Consider the following 20,147-nt stretch of genomic DNA (forward strand, 5'->3'; position numbering starts at 1 on the left):
TATAATATATAAGTCAAATATACGACCATTTTTTTAAAAATTCTCAGTCAATCAAGGTACAAATGTATACTGTATTTATTATCGCTTTACAGAATGTTTACATTTAGCTTCCTATGAACACAACTCGTAATCTCACTTTCCAAAGCCAATTCTTAACAAAGCAACAGTAAATTCTATACACACCACAGACATTTATTCAGGCTTGTTCTGCCAAATCAGCAGCAAAAACACCAAACAAAACTTTATGGCAAAATAAAATCATGTACTCATCGTGGTATTAAACTTGGCAAGAAATGTTCATAGTCAGAGTAATACAGGTATTTTCAGTTAGATGAAAACACAGTATATCCATCGCAGCATGGGAGATGACTCCAGTGGACTCCCCCACATCCAAAGAGATGCTGTGCTGTGATTACTCTTGCCCAGCAATGGAAAACATCAGGATGACAGAAAGATGGAATTGTCCAAGAAAAACACAATTTCAAAACGTGGGGAATGGCAGGTTTTGAAATGCAGTGTCTATATGGGTCTAAGTGAGTGGCTCAATTCACGACTTCTTTCGAGGGGTATCACAGTAAGGTACGTTTTCAAGTAGAAGGTTCTCTCGGGGCCGAAGCACTATGTAAATGAAACAGAAAGTCAGACATAAACAGACCAGGATGCAATCTCTCATTTATTCTTTCAAAGATTTTTACAGACAAAAAAGGTAACCACGAATAACCACCACTGAATGCAATATCGTTAAAAGTACAGACTGAAAGTGTCCAATAAAACCAAATTTACTTACAAATCTTGTCTTCCACATGAACTCCCTGTATTACAGTCTTGCGAAGAATTACTTCAACATCTGATGCCATTTTAATCATCTGGAAAAATGCTGAAACTGTGAGTGACTGCAACTCAAACAAACCATTAATGATAACCATTAATGAATAATTTATCATATGAATTAATTATTTTTGAACCAAGCTGAGAAGATGAATTAATTATTAATACAATTCTATTCTCACCACTCCCGAGTCATAGAGGGTACATGTTCGTTTGCTGACTAAACAATCATTTAATACCAACAATAAAATATTACCTCATTTATCTTTTCCTCTGAAGTTTCCTCTTTGTTCTTTCTGAATTCCTCATTTATTTTCTGTCTTGCAGCTTTAGAGAGTTAAAATGAAGAGGGTGGTTATAGACTCTTAATTTGTAGATTGTGGCTAGCAAGGTTGCATAGTTTCTAAATCAAGCAAACATAGAATGGCACTTCTAATGTTACTGCGAAGACATTCCACAGAGCTTTAGCTAAAAGGTTATCTTTGTTAGTCATAAAGAATGTCTAGTTAAACTTGGTGCATTTATCTAGCTGCAAACGAAGCAAAATGAGGACACAAGGACTCTGTGGGCGGTTCATTTAATATTGTACACAGCTAGCTATGTAGCTAGCTAGCTATGTAGCAAGTCAGCAAGGATAGATGCTAGCTTCGCCAGCAAGCTAGCTACCTCCGGTGAACGAAACCTCAGTTTACATAATTAGCTAAGGATACATCACTTTACCTCAAATAACACATGGCGAGCTAAGTCAGCAGCCATGGCAACTGTCAATGACTAACTGGATGTCAGTACCTGTCAATGCTCGAAGATCGTCTTTGAACACATCTAGTCTAGTTCTGTGAAGGGCCTTGAAAATTCGGAGAACCTGTAATATGAACAAACGTAGCGAGCTGTATCATTATCAGAATCAGTTCGTTTTACGGCAAACTGGATTTTAGCAATGTTCCCTTGTGATAAACTTACCAATTTCTTGGCAAACTAGACTACCTTACTAGTGCAATACAGTTACATTCGTTACTCGTTAGCTATCCAGGAAATTAAGACAATACAAACATGTTTTTCTTACAATAACTACAACACAAACACTGCACAGAGCAGAAGAATAAGACCGTTGTCCACGCAGGTCATTATAACACTCAATCACAATTATGTTAGCCCCTCACCTTCAAGCGTGACTCCATGTTGACTTCAGGAATATTGCACTGCTACTCGGAGTGCACATGCTGCACCATCTGTAGTCTCGCAATTCGATTGGCTTTGAAGTCACTTTGAGGATCACTGAGTATGCGCATTATGGCGGACTAATTAAACGGAGCGTGAAGGTTTTTTTTTTTTTTTCGTTCCTTCACTCACTTTACTCACTTACTCACAATTCACTTTACTCAGTTTGCCGTGAAAAAGTGAAAGGTAACAGGAAACAACAAATCATTCTTAAATAATTGGGTTGGCAGAAATACTTAAATCAGAACAAATCAGGTTGAGTTAAAGCCGATTCCCGAGGAGGGGTGAGCCACAAAAGATGGCAACCTGCGGCATCAATAACAGGCGCTAACGCTCCATTCATCAAGTCTTCCGGATCACGAAAACGTCGAAGACTTCAACCAATAAGATTCGCTATACGTTTAAAGAGAGACGAGGACAATTCTGGATCTGTCGGCCCATGCTGGCCCCTGTTCACCGTGTAACTGCATAATTGAAAGTTTGATTTTATAATGTGAGAGAATATCATGGCAGATAGCATTCACATTTCAACTACACATAGCGCTACCTTCATACTGAAACTCTATGAGAAACTTTAATATTTTTTTTCTATGGATGTTTGCCTCCTACATTCAAAGGGCACCTGTACAATTAATCAGGACACATCCATAAAATTCCAAGTCTTTTTTTCCACTCTGTACAGCTGCCTTTTATTTATTATTTATTTTATTTTACATAACGTGCATTTAATTATAAAAAATACATGGGAAAAGGTAAATGCCAGTAATGTAAATGTCCTAATCCAAGGTGACGATGGAAAATTATTTCACCACTAGGGGGAAGCAGAGCTGACCCTTGCCATGGAAGCTTGGTTGGCAGGAACTAATGGAGGGCGACCATGAGTTTTTGTTCGGTACAAGATGGGCTTTAGGGGAGATGCAGCTAAGGATATGAGGCCAGATATGGGAAGGCATAGTATGGCACTATCAGAATGTGAAGCAGATGTAGGCTACAGTTGATATGCATTGTGAGGAGAGGAGGAGAGGGGTCACTATGGAGTTGGAGAGGAGGCCACTTATAATCTCTCATTCACTGAACATTCTAAATTCTGCAACTGTAAAATGTTGGTGTAATTTTAACACTTAGTAAAAAAAGTTTTAACCTTGATACCAGGAGTGAGTTCATAATTGATAATACACTTATAGTGACACAATTTAGTGGCTAAAAGAGATTTTGCATTAAACATTCGTTTAAAAAAAATCCTTATGAACCGTTACACCAACTGATATTAAATTTGATACATGTGATTTCAGGTTTTCCATTGAAATTATGAGTGAAACATTTCTTCATAAATCAGAGTATTGGCAAATTACACAGCAACTTCTTTGAATAGACCTATCATTGTTTTAAATGGCAGCAGACAGACACCACTTTAAACTTGTAAGAATGCTGGTAGTAGTTTTTTTGACTGGTTACTTTCCATTCCGTAAAGGGCCCCATAAAAACTCTACAAAATAATAATGAGTTACAATTGTACTCTGAAAGGTCTAGACCAGGGATTCCAAATAGTCCAGTAATTCCCAACTCCCTTCAAAGAGTCACCGCTGAAATTACAGTAATTTCTGCGTTGAAGTGTTTTTGAAGGGGGGTTTTGAAGAAAAAAGGGGCTGAAATTTGAACTTCACCACTCACTTCAACCCATAATCAAGAATACTAGGCCTGTCCCCTATACATTTCACCACAGGGCATGCATCGATGCTTTCTTTTAAGGCTGTAAAGGCAAGAATAAACATGGCGTGAGACAAAAAAAAGGCAAGCCCTTGTCTTTTACTGAGCAAAACATTGAATCGATTATCGATTATCAGTATCTTTATTTATTTTCTAGTATCTTTGATGTACTAGAAGTAAAGGTGTACATATTAAATAGGTTAGGAGTTACATGTCTACCCTTGCTAGGTCCTTTTGTATTCTAACACAAATGTATACCTAATAAAAACATAGAAAGTATCTCTGGAACAGCCACAAAGTCCATGCAATAAGGGTACAAAAGTCAAGGAGTTCCCATAGTAACCTTTCAAGATGCTCTATTTCCTCCTGTAAACTTGAATGGAAAAATACCATAATATGGTATTTCATCTGACATTACACATAAAAATATACATTAATGCTTCAAACTCATCATCAGTACACTCACAATAAGCTACCTCAATATTTGTTATTCTATAGCTAATAATTGTAATATATTCCAAATACATGTCTCCAAACGAAACCTGGCAGCATACTGCTAGGCACTCACTGGTTAAAAAAGTTATGGAAATTCGTTCATCTCTGTTCATTCATCACATCTGCGTACTGTTAAAAAGTTAACTCTACAACCTCCATGACTACATTAAAACAAGGCTACTCCTGAGGAGAATATTGAATGGAATTAAAATATATTAAGAACAAACAATTGAATTACATGTTACATGAATTGACACAATGGTGGACACTGATACCCTGTATACTGTGCATCTTAAAATCAAGGTATAACAATCTATATTATTATTATTATATGTTCTTTGATACATGAATAAGACAATAAAGTTAAATATCATAATAAAAACAACATATTGTCCAAGAGATCTGGGGTACCTGCTTTTGTTTTTGTTTTTAAGAGAGCCCACAGTTGTTTTCTGAAGAGGATAACCCCAGGGAAAGTGTTTAGTGTTTAGTGTCTGTCATTCATAAATCACAATTACTATTTGCATGCCATGTGCTTGGGTTCTGCCCCCCACTCACCCCCTTTTTTGTGGGTTTAATTTTGAACTGTTTTCTCATTTTCCAGGAGAACCTCAAATGGATATCTAGTTATAAACATAATATAGTGCATGTTTGCAACCTCAAGTATTGATTTTTTTTTTCTCAGAGACTGATCATTGGTACCTCTTAAGTGCACTGTCTTTGACCCTTGTCCCAGAGAATCTCAATCCATTTGGCCACGTACTTCACTGTCTAAAAACAGTGCAGGGATTAAACACTGACCAGGCACAACACAACAACCATTTTCTTAAGTTCAAAGGTTGTTGGAGTAGGTGGACTATACACTTAAATGCTGTCAATGCATATTAAAACTATATAAATGAAAAGTTTGAGCCCGCATGGCTGGACTGACACCCACATGTACCAGACTTAGAGATGGCAGGTTAAAGTGGATTACATAACAGTATTGATCTTTTTGCTCTGTGTGTTACGGCCCACTCTGCTTGGTTTTAAAGTCTTATCTTGCCAGAGATTATGTCGTTGTACAGGGCTTCAGTAAGGGGAACGTAGGTTTTCTCTGTGGTGTCCAGGAAATAGAGAGGGTCCTGAACCACCTGTGGGCAGAATCCTTCTTGGACCAGCTTTCCTTTCTGTTGTTTAAACGTTTCTGTAACATCCAAGGCCATCTGAGGGGTAGACACACAAAGGAAAGTTTCAATATTTTAACTTTTTGTCTGTTAACTGAAGAACTTCGGAACTCTGAAATAATCAGTGTTCTCTTTGTAATGTGCTTTGAGACAGCATTTACAGTATGTTTAGTAACATAAGGTAACACAAAGTAACAGATCACCCTTGTGACACTGAATGGTAGGATATTAAATACTAATTTTGTTTTTTGTTTGATTGCTTTTGTTTTTGACACTGAAAAAAAGTAACATAAAAAGTGTTATTCTTAATCAATCATTTCTTGTGACCCTTACCAAAGATGGAAATGTGCCAACATATAAAGTGTGAGATATGTTTGTTTTGTTTTTAATACAAATCGAAATCAACAGGAAATGTACAATACCCCTACTACTGGCATTTTCATGTATTCACATATTGTGATTACATTTATATGAAAAAGACATGTAGAAATTAATGATATGAAACCCACTCTACTGATATTTCTATTCAATATACTGATAGTTCACTTACTTGAATCCGAAGGAACCAGGGCCAGGAATATACTGGAAGGTTCTTCACCAAATGGCTGTAGAGTTTTTTGCCCTCCAAAGACTGATCTGGTTTCAGGACAATAGCTGCCATACCTGCCCTGCCTTCATAACCTGTATCCACACAGGAATATTCAACAAAACACTGCCACATTTTTTCACTTTGGAATCAACAATATACACATTAGGGTCAGCTCACTGCAACATCCTCCATACTCATGCAGAAACTTTGAGGGCATGACAAATACAATCCTTTAATACACTTGCTTGTAGACAATGGATATTTTTGGCCCTACAAGTCCAGGTCTGCACCCCAGGAGAGAAAATCCCAAACATCGATGAGGCATATTTCAAGCTGATATCATCTGAACAGCTCACAGGCTCCTGATGAGCTGCTAGAGGGTGCTTTTGAGTAGTGTGATGAGGGGACCCCCTGGCCATCATAACCCCCCCTACGTTAGCAGAATGAAGCTAATTATGTCCCACCGCTGTGCACTCCCGGTCATTGTCCACTGATGACACAGTCCAGGCTTGAACTTGAGCCATGTGTACATTTTAATAGTAAACAGACCTAACCCTAACCCTAACAGCTCAAACTGTGCTCTTACTGGGGGCTATTCTACCTGCTGTTCAGAGAGCCACTCTGAAAAAATAATACAGTTCACAAGTTACTGCTTTTTTAAAATTCAAGTAAATAACTATTGAATGACATCATTATAATATACTTGTATTCACCTCAAGCAGAAATATGCCCCACCCATTTTCATCCAAATGAGAGTGAAACAATGGCAATGGACATGCACATAAGCATGTATGCTGTGAAGCATAAGGTCAACTTGCTTGTCACAAATTCCAACATGGCAGACTTTGGTTACCTGGTACGCTCACTCCATACACGTTCACTTCCTGCAGGAAATCCAGGCTGCCTAAGATCTCTGACACCTCCGTGGTGGCCACGTTCTCTCCTTTCCACCTGGAAGCACACAAATGGGGCCCTTCAAGTAGTTTTCGTAAAGCATCAGAGTATTGCACTGGAATTCGATTCTATTATATCTTTCTGGTCTTCACAAAACTGAATTTAATGTCAGAATTTAATCCTTTTTGCTTCACTACAAGACATTTTGGTTCCTAAGGCTTTTTATAAGTGTTGTAATTGGACACAGTTTCTGCAAAGCAAAGAGCTTTGTCAATACCTTCAAGTGACAAGCCTTTTTTTTCTTACACAACATTGTAAGTTTAGTGATAACTGAAATGAATGAAAAATGTTTCCTGAAAAAACATAACAGATTAAAGTGAAAAGAGAGTCTAGATTTTTTTTTTGCAAAATGACTCACTACACTCCATACAGTACTTATTGATAACATACAGCATATGGTTATGAATATATGAATCATAAATCTACACAATAAAGCATTGCTGATTTCAACCCACAGAGCACATATATGCTATGTTTTCATGACCACCCCCCGCCCCCAACCCAACCCAACCCAACCCAACCCAACCCAACCCTGCACACTAGGTGGTGCTGGCAACATTACAGATGAGCTAAAGATAAATATACGGAGAGGTGAGCCCACACAATCCATCACATTAGTTTACAAACAGATGGCGAGAAACTGAATGCGAGTCACGATGACTGATGTCACATACTCGGTAACTTGGCAACTGTCACCAAAGATGACACAGAATAGACAGTTGAAAACAGGAATGACTAACATATTGAAGCTGCACTAGAAAACAACAAAGGAACAATTCATCACAGGATGAGTAATATTCCATTGTAAAGAACTGTTGTTGTTTATTTCTGCATTTTAGTTGCTGTATTTTCTTGGGGGCCAATAATTGACTGTTTCACTGAGGCAATCGCATAACCACTTGCAGCTTTACTGTTGTATTGTCAGTGGATGGATACTGCATAACTGCATCACAGCCTGAATGAAAATAAAATTTTTAGTTTAGCTTTGGTGGCAACAATGTTATATATATATACATATATATATATATATATACATATATATATATATATATATATAAATATATATATATATATATATATATATATATATATATATATATATATATATATATAACATCTGTGTTAATGTTAAAAACATCTGTGTTAAACTGTTCTAAGTGACTCCTGCACTGTGCTGTAACTATATAGTATTGAAATAGAACTGTATTCAATGCAACAGTTACCGCGTAATCAAAAACATCCCAGGTTTGCAACTGAATGCTGCAGTTGCGAAATTTGATTCAGCTTTTTTTTAAAAAATTTGTTTGCAGCCCACACAGATTACTTGTTACGTGTCATCAGTTTTTCGAATGAAATTTTGCATTCTTATGCCAGACACAACAGGATTCACTGTCGAATGATCCAAGATGGGCTGAATGGCCCTTTGCCATTATTATACTTCCTTGCATTTTTAATCTCATGAATAAAGTGCGCTTTATAGCGTAGTTATTAATTAGACAGGGCTACTGAGAATGTGCCAGGGGTATACCTGCACTGAGCAAACAACATGTATGAAGATGATCTCTTTTGCATATTTCCCCCTTTTTCACCCAACGTTTTGCAATCAGCGGCTGTAAACTGGGCTCATCTCACCATGACAACCACCACACACGCATGACAACCACAACTATTTTCCGCGCTAGAAGTCCCAAGAGGACAGGCACAACTCCCTGATGTCATCTGAGCAACTCAAAGTAACAAGTTGCATAAAGCGCAGCCTGCACTCTGAACACCTTAAAGGCCAGAGACACTCAGGAGCCCAAAATAATAACAATTAAGTTTTTAAATTACAGGCTGACATACTGAAATCTGTAAATTACATTTGCTGGTGTTCAGTTATATCCCTGCGGATCCAGTCACACAGCAAGTGTCTACCACCCCTTGCTTGTTGTTAACTTGAAATAGCTATGAAGTCATTATTCAAAAAAAGTTAATGAATTTGCTGTCAAAATGTTGCTCTTCATAAGTGGTTTTCTTTCTTTAGAACAAAATGGATGAGTTCTTCCCAACAAAACAATTCCAGCAAAAAAAAAAAAAAAAAAAACGGGCTGGATATTATTGTTATTCAGGGACAAAAACAGGAACCCTTTAAATAATAATTAAAGCCAATACATAAAAAGCTTTCTACTCTTGAAACATTTGACTTACTCTGTGTTGAAATTTTACTGTAACACTAAATGCATTTATACTAAATTTTATTTAATACTGTTTTATCAAAACACATGAGTCAACTGATATTCTGTCACCATAGTAATAAGACCAGTATCTCACATGCACATATTTATTTATGTGTCGATCTTGCTTTCAAGCTCCATTCTTTTTTCACTTGGCCCCCAACAACATTAAACATAGCAACCAGAATTTCACAACATGACCAAACCTCTGAAAGCATCTTTTATGGAAATAAAAACATACAGCTGTTTTAAATCATTGATGTTGACACAGACTAACTAAATAATATGAATTCATGAAATCAAATCAAATTAAAAAAAAAAAAACCCAACTTGCTTGGTTTGACTGAATGCTTTTCAAATGTTGTGCAGCCCTTCATTCATGTATTCATCCTTCTTTTGCCATTAAAAATACCTCTTTTGTTGACTGGAGATCTCTCAGATATCCAATTATAAGAGAGAGAGATGGGGCTTCAGGTACAATAGACTACTTTGTGGTGCAGTGGGTGAACACACGGGCCAAAGCCACCATTCTGTGCTGCTCATTACCTGCCAAAGGCAGGCAGGAAGACAGATGAACAGTTGCATTGTGACCTTGAGTGCTACTAGACACATGCTTTTGACCCGGTGGCGCGCCCTCACATAAAGCCCTTGTCCTCTAATCCTTTAGACACGGGAGCCGCTTCCAGGCCGATGTGCCTGTCAGGGCCTCCTCGGTGAGGGCCTTCCACTCCAGCCGAAGCGAGACGATGGGTCCTGACAGGCCATCCCAGGCCGCTGCCCGGGGGAGGTCCTGCGTCATTCGTGGGTTTTTGTGAATGGAGCCGAGCCTCAACGCCCCCCTCAAACCCCCTACCCCCACCCCAGCTGGGACCTATTCAGTGGTGCCAGCTCGAATTAGCCTCGCCCGCGTCTTTCACCCGAAGCGGCGGGGGGAGGCGGCGGTGCGAGGAGAAGTGGGCAGTGTTCTCAGCGGGGCCCAGGACTGCGGGCGAGCCCCTTTCACGCTGGGGGAGCTGGGAAGGCCTTGCGGGCGCCTGAGAGGCAGCACGAACGCAGCGCAGAGAGGCCCCCGGCCGTGAATGGAGCTGCACCAATCGAGGACTGCAAGCCTGAGCAGGTCAGAACAACAGATGCGAGCGCGAGGAAAACGAGGCCCTCAAACGATCTGAATAAGTATTTCTTATGGGGGATGGAGGATAATCATGCCATGAAGACAGAAAACAAACATAATAGTAAATACACGCTTTCAGACTATGTATATTGTGTGTACACTGCGTGCACAAAGTGAACATGAATTCAGTCGATACAATGAAAGCCTCTTCACTATGTTTATTTAAAAGGGGCTTGGCTCATTTCCTTGCATTTTATGAAAACAATCATTTGTTCATTGTTCGAAGTGCAAGTATACAAAGATTATAAGTGCTTTTAGAAACAGATTCATTATTTTTGCACACACGCCAATGAGAGGTGTTCCCATCACTGTCATTAATTTGGACAAAGACAACATCACAGGCTAGCCATTAGGACAGAGAGAATTGTCTGAAAGGAATGAGCATGCGGACTGTATACCAAGCACTGTCAATTAAAAGGTGCACAGTAATTTTTACATTTTGTAAAGAAAACTTTTAGCACTCTGTATTGCAGGTGGCAAGTGTCATGGAATATGCGGTACTGCATTTTGCCTGAATATGTAAGGTAAAACAAATACATAGCTTGTGACAGACACCTCACCTCCGCAAAAATCCCTGCTCGCTACACTGTAAGAAACACCAGCTTTGCTGATCACCTCTGATAAAGCAATCAACCATAAACAGAAGGCTCTGCAAGAGGGAATGAGGAACTAACAAGGTATACAGCAATGTACCTGAAGGTGTCCCCTATCCGGTCCCGAAAGTACACAAAGTCTCGGTGGTCTTGGAGCATGAGATCGCCCGTGTTGAAGTAAACGTCCCCCTCCTTGAAGACGTCTCGCAGGAGTTTCTTCTCGGACATCATCTTGTTTCCCGCATAGCCCAGGAAGGGATTCATGGCTGACACCGGAGCCACCAGAATACCTGTTTCTCCTTCAAAGGCAAGAACTCCTTTTACCACAGACAGGCACAATGATCTAAATTAACTCCACAGGGTTATAGTAATAGAAGCCATTGAAGCCTACAAGCTGGGAATGGGCAGAGCTTGCCCAGGTTCAGTGGCCTTCTTCCTGGTTGGTGAATCTTTCCTGATATTAGAAGGTTTTGCCTGCATGTGTTTACATGACTTTACAGTTGGAGCCCACTGCGTATCTGCTAGCAACTCCACATCGAAAGAGAAGGACCATAGGAGAAGGGTTCAGCGGTACACAAACTTCAAGCTTTTGAGAGCCAAATAAATTGAGATATATAACCAAAAACATTACCATAAACAATCAACACAAACACATTTACATTTCACCTTACCTTTACTGGCTTTTACACAGCGTCCTGTTTCTGTTCTGATTGGCTCGTATGTTACCGGGTCATACTTCAGGAATTCAAACGGCAAACTGCGCTGTGAAACAAACACAAATTGTGTGCCGCATTCAACAGTGGCATTTTCACTAAAATGTTCCATTCACTGCAGGTGACTGTGCTGTTACAACCGGGCTTACAATGGAAGTAATGACCATTTTCACACCATCCGCTGGCCACAATCAGCAGGAAAGGTGCTCCTTTGCACAAAAGTCTGGGCACATTTGTGCAGGGGATAAAGAACTGGTTTGTAACCACAGGACTGCAGCGTAGATTCCCAGGACGGCCTCTGTGCCCTTGAGTGAGATATTTAACCTGAGCTGCTTTAGTAAACATCCAGCTGTATAAATGGACAATACGCAAAATGCAAGCTCTGTAAATCCCCGCTGGAGGGTGGAATCTGCCAAGCCAATGAATATTAAATTATCTAAAAAATGTTTATCAAATGCATCTGGTTCTCTCAGACGTCATTTCCAAGACTCACCGCTGAACACAGAGACAGGCGCATTTAATCGCAGAGCATTTGGTTAAAATTTACTTAAAATGCAAGTGCTCATATCAAAAAACACAGTTCCGTTACAGTATCTTTGACTGTTTTTGTCTCCTTTTATTTGGGAAGTGCTGCTTGTGTTTTGCCCAGTTAGCTTTGTCCTCAGGGCAAGTACAGCATTTACGATAATCAAGGCTTTGAAATATAGGAGATATTCAGAATCCTCTCTCTTCTCTGTGTTAGTATGGTGGAAAATGTACTCAAGGGCCTCGTTCCAATGAAAACATTGTCCCACCCACCACTAACACAGTGTAGTCATTAAACAGTAGTGGTCTGTCTGGCTCTGAGTTTTGACTGGAACTGGACTGCGGTCTTTATTTGATAAGTAGGATTTTGCAGACGGGTTTTGTCTGCAGTAAAGAATAAATATAATCCAACATGCAGAAACAACACATAAAACACGTGAAAGGTGGTCCTGATGTCTGACCTTGTTAAAATAACCAGCCCGTCCAATGGGCCCAATTTCGCTGGTGTAGTTGACGAAGCCGATACTGGCCTCCGTCAGGCCGTATGCCTCGCGGATCTGGATTTTCCCAAAGCGCCTGGTGAACTCCCGCCACACGTCTGACCTCAGGCCACTGCCGGCAACAATGCGGACTCGGTGAGTGGACTCCTCGGCGACCTGCACGAGACAGGAGGGTCAGGTCACACGGACATTACCCCAGTCCCAAAGCAGCTAACATTAAAGTGACTCTCTCAACTGATTTTGTTTTCACTCGTTGGACATTGACCACTTCCTGTGTAGACCAAATCCATGCCCATTCACAGTGCAATCCAAATAAACTGAATTAGAATTGTACATTAAATCCTGGAGCTCCCAGACCAACCAATTCATATATAGACCTTAATGTGGCCAATGGTAATTAAAGGAAAACTGTATCACTACATTAATACTAGCCTTATTCTGGTGCAATTGTGACAATCTGAAAAGGTCACAAAGCCCTGAGTTCCAACAAGGACTTAAAGTCAGGCCATGAGAATAAATAAATAACAACAATTGTCTCTCACAATAGATATTCCCTTGACTCCTTGATCTCCTGAAAGTAACATACTGGTCAAAATACCAAATATGAATCACTCAAAACAAAATCTTACCTTGGGCTGGTTAATCAGGTAGCGACAAAGTTCTCCGATGTACTGAAACACTGTGACATTGTATTTCTGGCAATCCTTCCAAAACTGGCTGGCAGAAAACTTCTTTTTCAAAATGCAAGTAGCTCCTGAGAGTGGAGACCACAGTAAGAGAGTAGTATGTAATATAGCACCTTTGATTTTTATTCTGAGGTTAGCAAAATACATATTTAAAAATATTAAGTGATTAAATTCTTTACCAAAGCTTTTAGAAGCACTGTAATTCTTCACAGTAAGGTAGGATAAAACAGTAATGGGATGGAACTGAAGTTCGCTCAGTATCGATTGGGTAACGTTTGAAAAGGTTTCATGGCTGTTTTCAGCATGTCACTGACATTTCAGATTAGCCTCACTACACTGTGTGCAGTGCACTAGATTGAATCTGAAAGTAGCATTAAACCACAGTCATTCCCAGAAGCCTGCAATTTTGTTTCAAAAAGACTCACAGTGTTTGCTGACTTGAAGCTTGTAAGCTTGTTGTCAATTTTGTCTCAGTCACATACAGTACAGCAGACATGTTTGCTCAAGGATGAAAAATCTCTATGGTGATACCATCCCCCGTTGATCCTTCTCATTAAGGCTAATGTGGATATGCCAGCTTCAGGGAACTGTGCAGCATTTCCCTGCGGAAGGTCATTTCACAGCTTCTCTATTCCCTGTTCTCTTTCCTGTGGCCACACAGGACCAGGACTTGGGAGAACTCACGCTCAAGACATTCCTACCGAGCTCAATGCATCCCCCAATTCCTAGGAGGGAGGCCGACATGTGGTAGAGCGGGAGAGCGATGTACACATTGTCCTCGGCTGTGGCTCCACACATCCGCAGAAAACACAGGCACATCACGGCCTTCAGGTGACTGATGCGTGCAGCTTTTGGAAGCCCTGGAAAATGATGTGGATCCACCAGATATACAGATTCATTCACACAGCATTATGCTATAACAAGCCTGATTATTTTTTCCTTTCTTTCTTATTTGCCCTCAAGTCTGTAATGAACATTAATTGCTTTGCATTACTTTTATAAATCATGAGGAAGTTGTGAAATTTAACATTATGTCAGGATAATTTTACAATTACAGCAGAAAAATGCAAGTGCCAGATCAAACGAGTACTCAGTAAATGGCAATGAGTCCCACTGGGAGTGAATCTTGCTATATCAATTATTTATCTGAACGCACCAGTGAAGGTGAACACTGTTTCAGTAATCAAATAGGGAAAGCAAGCTCTCTCCCTAATTGTTGGCTGTCCACCGCCAAATTTTTCTCATGCAACATATTCTCGATGAGACGTTTTTAACAACCAGTCTTAAATTAGTCTGCAAAGACTCTGTATTGTTTTTGTTGTGGAAGTGATTGGTCCCACATGATTTAAGAAGGAATTTGCCTTGTTCTGTCAGAAGGGGAGGCATGCCTGTTCTAAAACAAGCGTAGGACTGCATTTAAATCACAGAGTGCAGGATGTTACCAGGTTTCCAGCTGCATCAATTACATTTACATTTATTTGTTTAGCAGACGCTTATATCCAAAGTGACATACAAAAGCTTACAACAATTAAAAAAGCCAAACAGCAATGCAATGCAAGCTAAAGAGTGCCATCAAATTGAGAAAAAGTTAATAAAATACCAGATAATGATACTTTTTTGTTTGTTTCATGGCTTAGAAACATGTAATATAAACATATAATTTAAAAAAAATTAAAAGGATAAATAAAAGTATTAGTCAGTGAATACAAAAAATGGCAAAATCTATGTATAATGGCTAGGGGCAATCAGTTACACAAATTTCAGGTTCAGCTTTTTCCTCTGACTAGAAAGAGTGGCTTTTTACTGGCTTTTGCATTAAATATGTGACTTAGATCAAGCTATTAATTTTCAGGGGTGGCTAAACAATGACACATATTCAAATCAAATGACTGAACAACAAAAATAAACAGTTCTTCTAAGTAGCTTTAGAGGTTCTCTACTGAAGCTTTGGACAAGAAGAAACATATTGGTAATTTTCAAATCAATGCATCTGGAAATACTGCTTTGACCAGTCAAACAGTCAAACAGTTGACCAGTCAAACAGTTTTGAATGGAATCTGTTTTTTCCCCTCATTTTCTATTTTAGAAGACTCAAGCTAAAGCCTTGTATTTTACGGTTCTGCCCGTTTTTTTTTTTTTTTTTTTTTTTTGGACAGAGGGAACGCCCCTGAGTTCCACCAATACCAGCGTCTGCCCACTCAGAGTGCATTTAACAACATTAATTTCAGCTCGTATTTTTCTATGCTGGAGGGATTTCTCTTGCCAGACTTATATGTGTATAAAGGTCAAGGAAAAAAAAAATTCCAGAGATGTAAGCGCTCCTTTCTTACGGTGTGGCGTGGTGATGCAATATGTACTACTGTGCGGGGAGAAACAGATGTGCTCAGACCGAAGTACGTTTCACACAAAAGTATGTTTGCTCAAATAAGAGAGCTCCGATTTGATCTTAATCCAAAATACATCTGATATTCAGTGAAATGAAGTGGATCGTTACAGACGTCCTGAATTACCGCGCTTGCTGGAACGCCAGCTGGCAGGAAAAAAGCCCTGTGAGTGACTCACGATGATGTTTAATAAAGCTGTTAAATTGCCCCCGAAACGCCAGTGATATAATAAATGGGAGCGAAATCTGTGTAGGCCCGCGTGTGAACGCTGGAGCGTTCCTGGCGCTTGGTGAAAGGTGAAAACACTGTTACTGTTATCAGTGAGGAAATGAAGGACAGATGGAAGGAGGGAAGGAGGTGATGCCTGTCCAAGGGAACCCCGCTGCTGACACTGAGATGCTTCCATAACCTTCGTGAAAAGCAGGGGTGTTAAATGTGTAGGATTTAAATCTGCGTACGCTAGTATTTTGGCAAATATGTCTGTTTGAATGTTTTGAAAAGGAATAACAGTTATTTCAGTTATTTCAAACACTGCAAGGGAAAGCCACTACAGGGAAGGGTGGGATACGGAACCCACCACTATTTGAGAATACAAGTTTGAACGGTTGATTTTAGAATCTTATACCAAACAGCTAATGTTTCAAAAACTGGAGCAAGCTGAGCAAGCTTTCCATCAGGATATGGGTGTGCATGTATGCCTGGGTTCTCTTGTCACACCACTGTCAGCACCCTAGGATTAGCTCAGGTGCCTATGAGTTGCTCAGCTGACACCAGGAAGATGCACCTATGCTCTGATTGGTGTGTGTGATCCCTGATGCATTGTGGGACTTGTAGAATGGAAAAAATCACAGTTAGTGGAGACTGGATTCTCTGCTCTTTGTAGTCTATGTGAATGCAGAAGTTGTTGTGGTGAGATGAGCCCTATGTACAACTGGTGATTACAAAACTTGGGTGAAAATGGACAACAAATAATAATAAAAAACAACAAAGAGTAGATCCCTGGAAAATGAACAAATAAAAATGAACAGCACGGGCTGAAGGACACATTTCAACAGAAATATTTTCTGAAGTCAACATTTGCAAACAGAATGCGAATGCGATTTCAGAATGCGACTCCCTTGGTGCAAAGGGGAGACAGTGTACCTGTTGTCCCGGACGTGAATATGAACAGGAAGTTGGACATGATGTCTGTCTGAGGGGGCTCCTCAGCAGGAGGGGGTTCTTCTGACGCTGTCTCCAGTTTGTCCAGTAATGAGGTCACCCCTTCATGAGGGGAACCCTCATCCACCACCCACAAATCAATTCCGCTGTCCTGTAGAGAAATGCGCACCTCATCTAAAGAATTCAGCAAATCTGTGAAGAGGAAAAAGTAGCTAAATTAAATACAAAATCAGACAGTTTCCCTAATCAGAAATGGCTACATTGGTGGTATACTTACTATCATTACATATATTAGTGCAGATGCTCTGAGAGTGACCTACAAGACTAACATGGAATGATACTTATCACTATCATAACAGTGATAAGGACAACAGTTAAATAGCATCCAGCTGAAAATGGGGCTAAAATTAAGCATACAAGAGTAAAAACAGTGAGTAAAAGTCAATGATGTGGAGAAGAGCTGCATTATGCATTATACACAAACAGCAGGAGGTGTGGAGAGAGTCCGTTTTGTAAAGTTGATTAACTGGCAACAATCACGCCTCAATCTGAATACAAATAGCTCATAAACTATCCTTGCATGAAATTTATTGCAGGCAAACTTTAGTGAGTCTGCGAGGGGTCTTGCCAGTGTTGGCTGGAACATACTGTAATCAAGATCTGAACCCTCCCAACTTCATTTCCATGTGTATGTGAAAAATTCTCAAAGATGGAAAATGAAATGTTCTATATGTTGAACATGACTAGAGTATGTTGAATGGAGCTTGTGAGTGGGAGCAAGCAGGGGATTCATTATATATATTTGGGTCGTGCTGAAAGGGTGCAGCTGACTACAGTTATGACATCTCATCATGTGTTGGAAGTGTTGTGATGGAAAATTGAGGCTTTATGAGCCCCAAAATGGGTGGAGCTAACATATGTCATCAGTGACTCACCAATTTGAACAAATCATAGTGTTTTGCTATGTAAAATAATTTGTTTGATTGGTTCACAAGAGTCAGAGATCAATGATGGTATGGTAGCTCCACCCATTATGGAGTTTATGAGGCCTTACTCTTCCATCACTAGGGCAAAGACACTGTACTCTGACTTTAGGTGGCATATGACCACCATATTTTATAACAAAAATTGCTGGCTCCTTTGAGATACAGGCTTCCTTGCACCAATGGGTCCTGCTTAACTGTGACTTTTGGTAACTATATATTAAGGTTGAGGGCGGTCGGTCATATACATAAACAATCCCATTTGTTGGCTGGATATCACTGTCAATCTGTCCTTGACCGCTAATGGCCGGTCACTATGACTTTACAGGCTTAATGACTTTTCTTTCCATTGTTACTTTTTTACATGAGAGCAAATCGCTATAGTCCATTGTTATGGATAACTCTCTTTTAGATTAGATATTTCTCAGTCATGAGCCACCGAAGGCTCTGCTCATTACTGTTTCTGTGAAAAATGCCACCTGGCAGTTGCTGAATGAATTCTGCCACAGCACAGCTAGAGGAAATAAACTACTGCTGCATCTGGAATCAGTACATGTTTTGCCTCTGCAATGCCCAATGAAAGTGTAGGCCATTTTAAACATCTTATTGACACAACTCAAATAAATAATTTAAATTTAAGACTAAATAATTAATACAGCAAATCATACAATATGAATTTGAACACAGACTTTAGTTGTGCATTGCTTGGCTGTACCAGATATGATTTTCTTGACATGTCATTAATTTTAATAGTTACTATTATAGTTACTACTGTAGTTACCGTAGTTACTACTATAGTTAAAACATTCTGTAATTATGAATTTGCACCATTCAAAAAAAATCAAATTCTATCACAAAACATGAGAAGCCATCAGTCATACATGCATATCTTCCTGATGTATAAGACCTACAAGGATATAATGAGGGTCATTCATTAGAAAGAGTACAGCTGAGAAGTTAACCAAGCTGGTGGTTAACCCACGAAGGGTTTAGCCTACAACTGTCAGACACGTAATGTACTTGGACTCTGAACATCGTAGCCATGCAGCCATAACTGTTACATTCAAAGGACTCACACAGACTGACTCTATCCCATGTGAAGACCTTAGAATATTCTTAAGAGTTTTCTTCTAAAACAGCAAGGTTTTAATGCATGTCGAATGACATGCAATAAACTTATTAGAAAATGACGGTTTCACCACTTCCATACAACTTACAAGTTACTTCCATACAACTTACAACTTACTTCCAGTCATATATTTCTTTTGTATTCGATACACCATTTCCACTGTTGAGTAATGTTTAATTCTGCGCTCGGTAAAATTCAAAAAGTTTAAAATTCACATTACCATAATGATGGTAAAGTAACAGTAGTCGTTACAGTAACAGCAGTAATTGTAGTAAGATAAAATTAGATGAAGATCATATAACAGCAGTCAACATTACAAACACATGTGACAACGCAGCACTATTCAGCTGTGCGCCAGCTTTAACAGGATGCAACATGCCGCAGCGATATCACGCGCACATCAAGCCTGTAGCTGTAGCACATTACCGTGCTTAAGGTGAGGGAGGACGGTCTGAACAAGGGAAGCAAGTCAACGAGGGTACGTGGAACACATTTTCACTGGTTGGCTCTCACAAGGAAGAAGACACAAGTATTGCGACACAGAGATAACACGCTACCATGCACATGCTATTTTTTTTCCATTCAGTATACCTGAGCCTACGACGAGTGTTTTAGCTCCGCAGCTCTGGATACAGTGAAGAAGTGACTTGGATTTGATGTTAAAGTTCAGAAACGCGACCTCGCAGCCCAGCTTGCTGAGTCCGAACCAAACGCAAATGAAATCGGGTTCATTGCTCATCAGGAGCGCGACAATGTCTCCCTTTTTCACGCGACCCACTGTCCTGAATACCTGTGCCACTCTGTTGCTCCTTCTATCCACGCATCGGTACGTAAGAACTTGACCCTCGTAAATAATGAACGGTTTGTCAGGGGTCTTCTTTGCCTGATGAACAAAGCAGTCGAGGAAAGTGATGACCCCCTGCTTCATCCTACACCTCATCACCCGTCCGATTTTTCGAAGTTTTAGGTAATAAATCAAATCATCCCAGAAGTGAGGGTAAAACATTCTTTGAAAGACCAGCAGCGCAAGGAGTCCAGCGGCTACTGTCGTAAACACCCAAGGTAACATCGTCATAAAAAAGCCAAGTGAACTTTCCAACGAAGAACGAAGAAGTTAAGGCAAAGTTGAAAG

General features: G+C 39.8%; 2 protein-coding genes across 2 annotated transcripts; both read right to left on the reverse strand.

The window, feature by feature from the left end:
• Positions 1-160: 160 nt before the first annotated feature.
• Positions 161-2,048, reverse strand: lyrm7 (LYR motif containing 7). The gene is made up of 5 exons (XM_036530080.1): positions 1,989-2,048; positions 1,618-1,690; positions 1,085-1,155; positions 788-866; positions 161-618 (listed from the first exon to the last, which is right to left on the reverse strand). Exons 1-5 carry the CDS (start codon positions 2,004-2,006, stop codon positions 548-550), a joined length of 312 nt encoding a protein of 103 aa, XP_036385973.1. The 5' UTR covers positions 2,007-2,048; the 3' UTR covers positions 161-547.
• Positions 2,049-4,513: 2,465 nt separating this feature from the next.
• Positions 4,514-20,147, reverse strand: LOC118777785 (long-chain fatty acid transport protein 6). Its single transcript, XM_036528944.1, has 10 exons — positions 19,607-20,147; positions 16,886-17,095; positions 14,060-14,218; positions 13,302-13,426; positions 12,634-12,828; positions 11,606-11,696; positions 11,035-11,233; positions 6,857-6,954; positions 5,965-6,095; positions 4,514-5,453 (listed from the first exon to the last, which is right to left on the reverse strand). Exons 1-10 carry the CDS (start codon positions 20,088-20,090, stop codon positions 5,277-5,279), a joined length of 1,869 nt encoding a protein of 622 aa, XP_036384837.1. The 5' UTR covers positions 20,091-20,147; the 3' UTR covers positions 4,514-5,276.

This window comes from Megalops cyprinoides, chromosome 5, assembly GCF_013368585.1.
Source record: "Megalops cyprinoides isolate fMegCyp1 chromosome 5, fMegCyp1.pri, whole genome shotgun sequence".
Lineage (NCBI taxonomy): Eukaryota > Metazoa > Chordata > Actinopteri > Elopiformes > Megalopidae > Megalops > Megalops cyprinoides.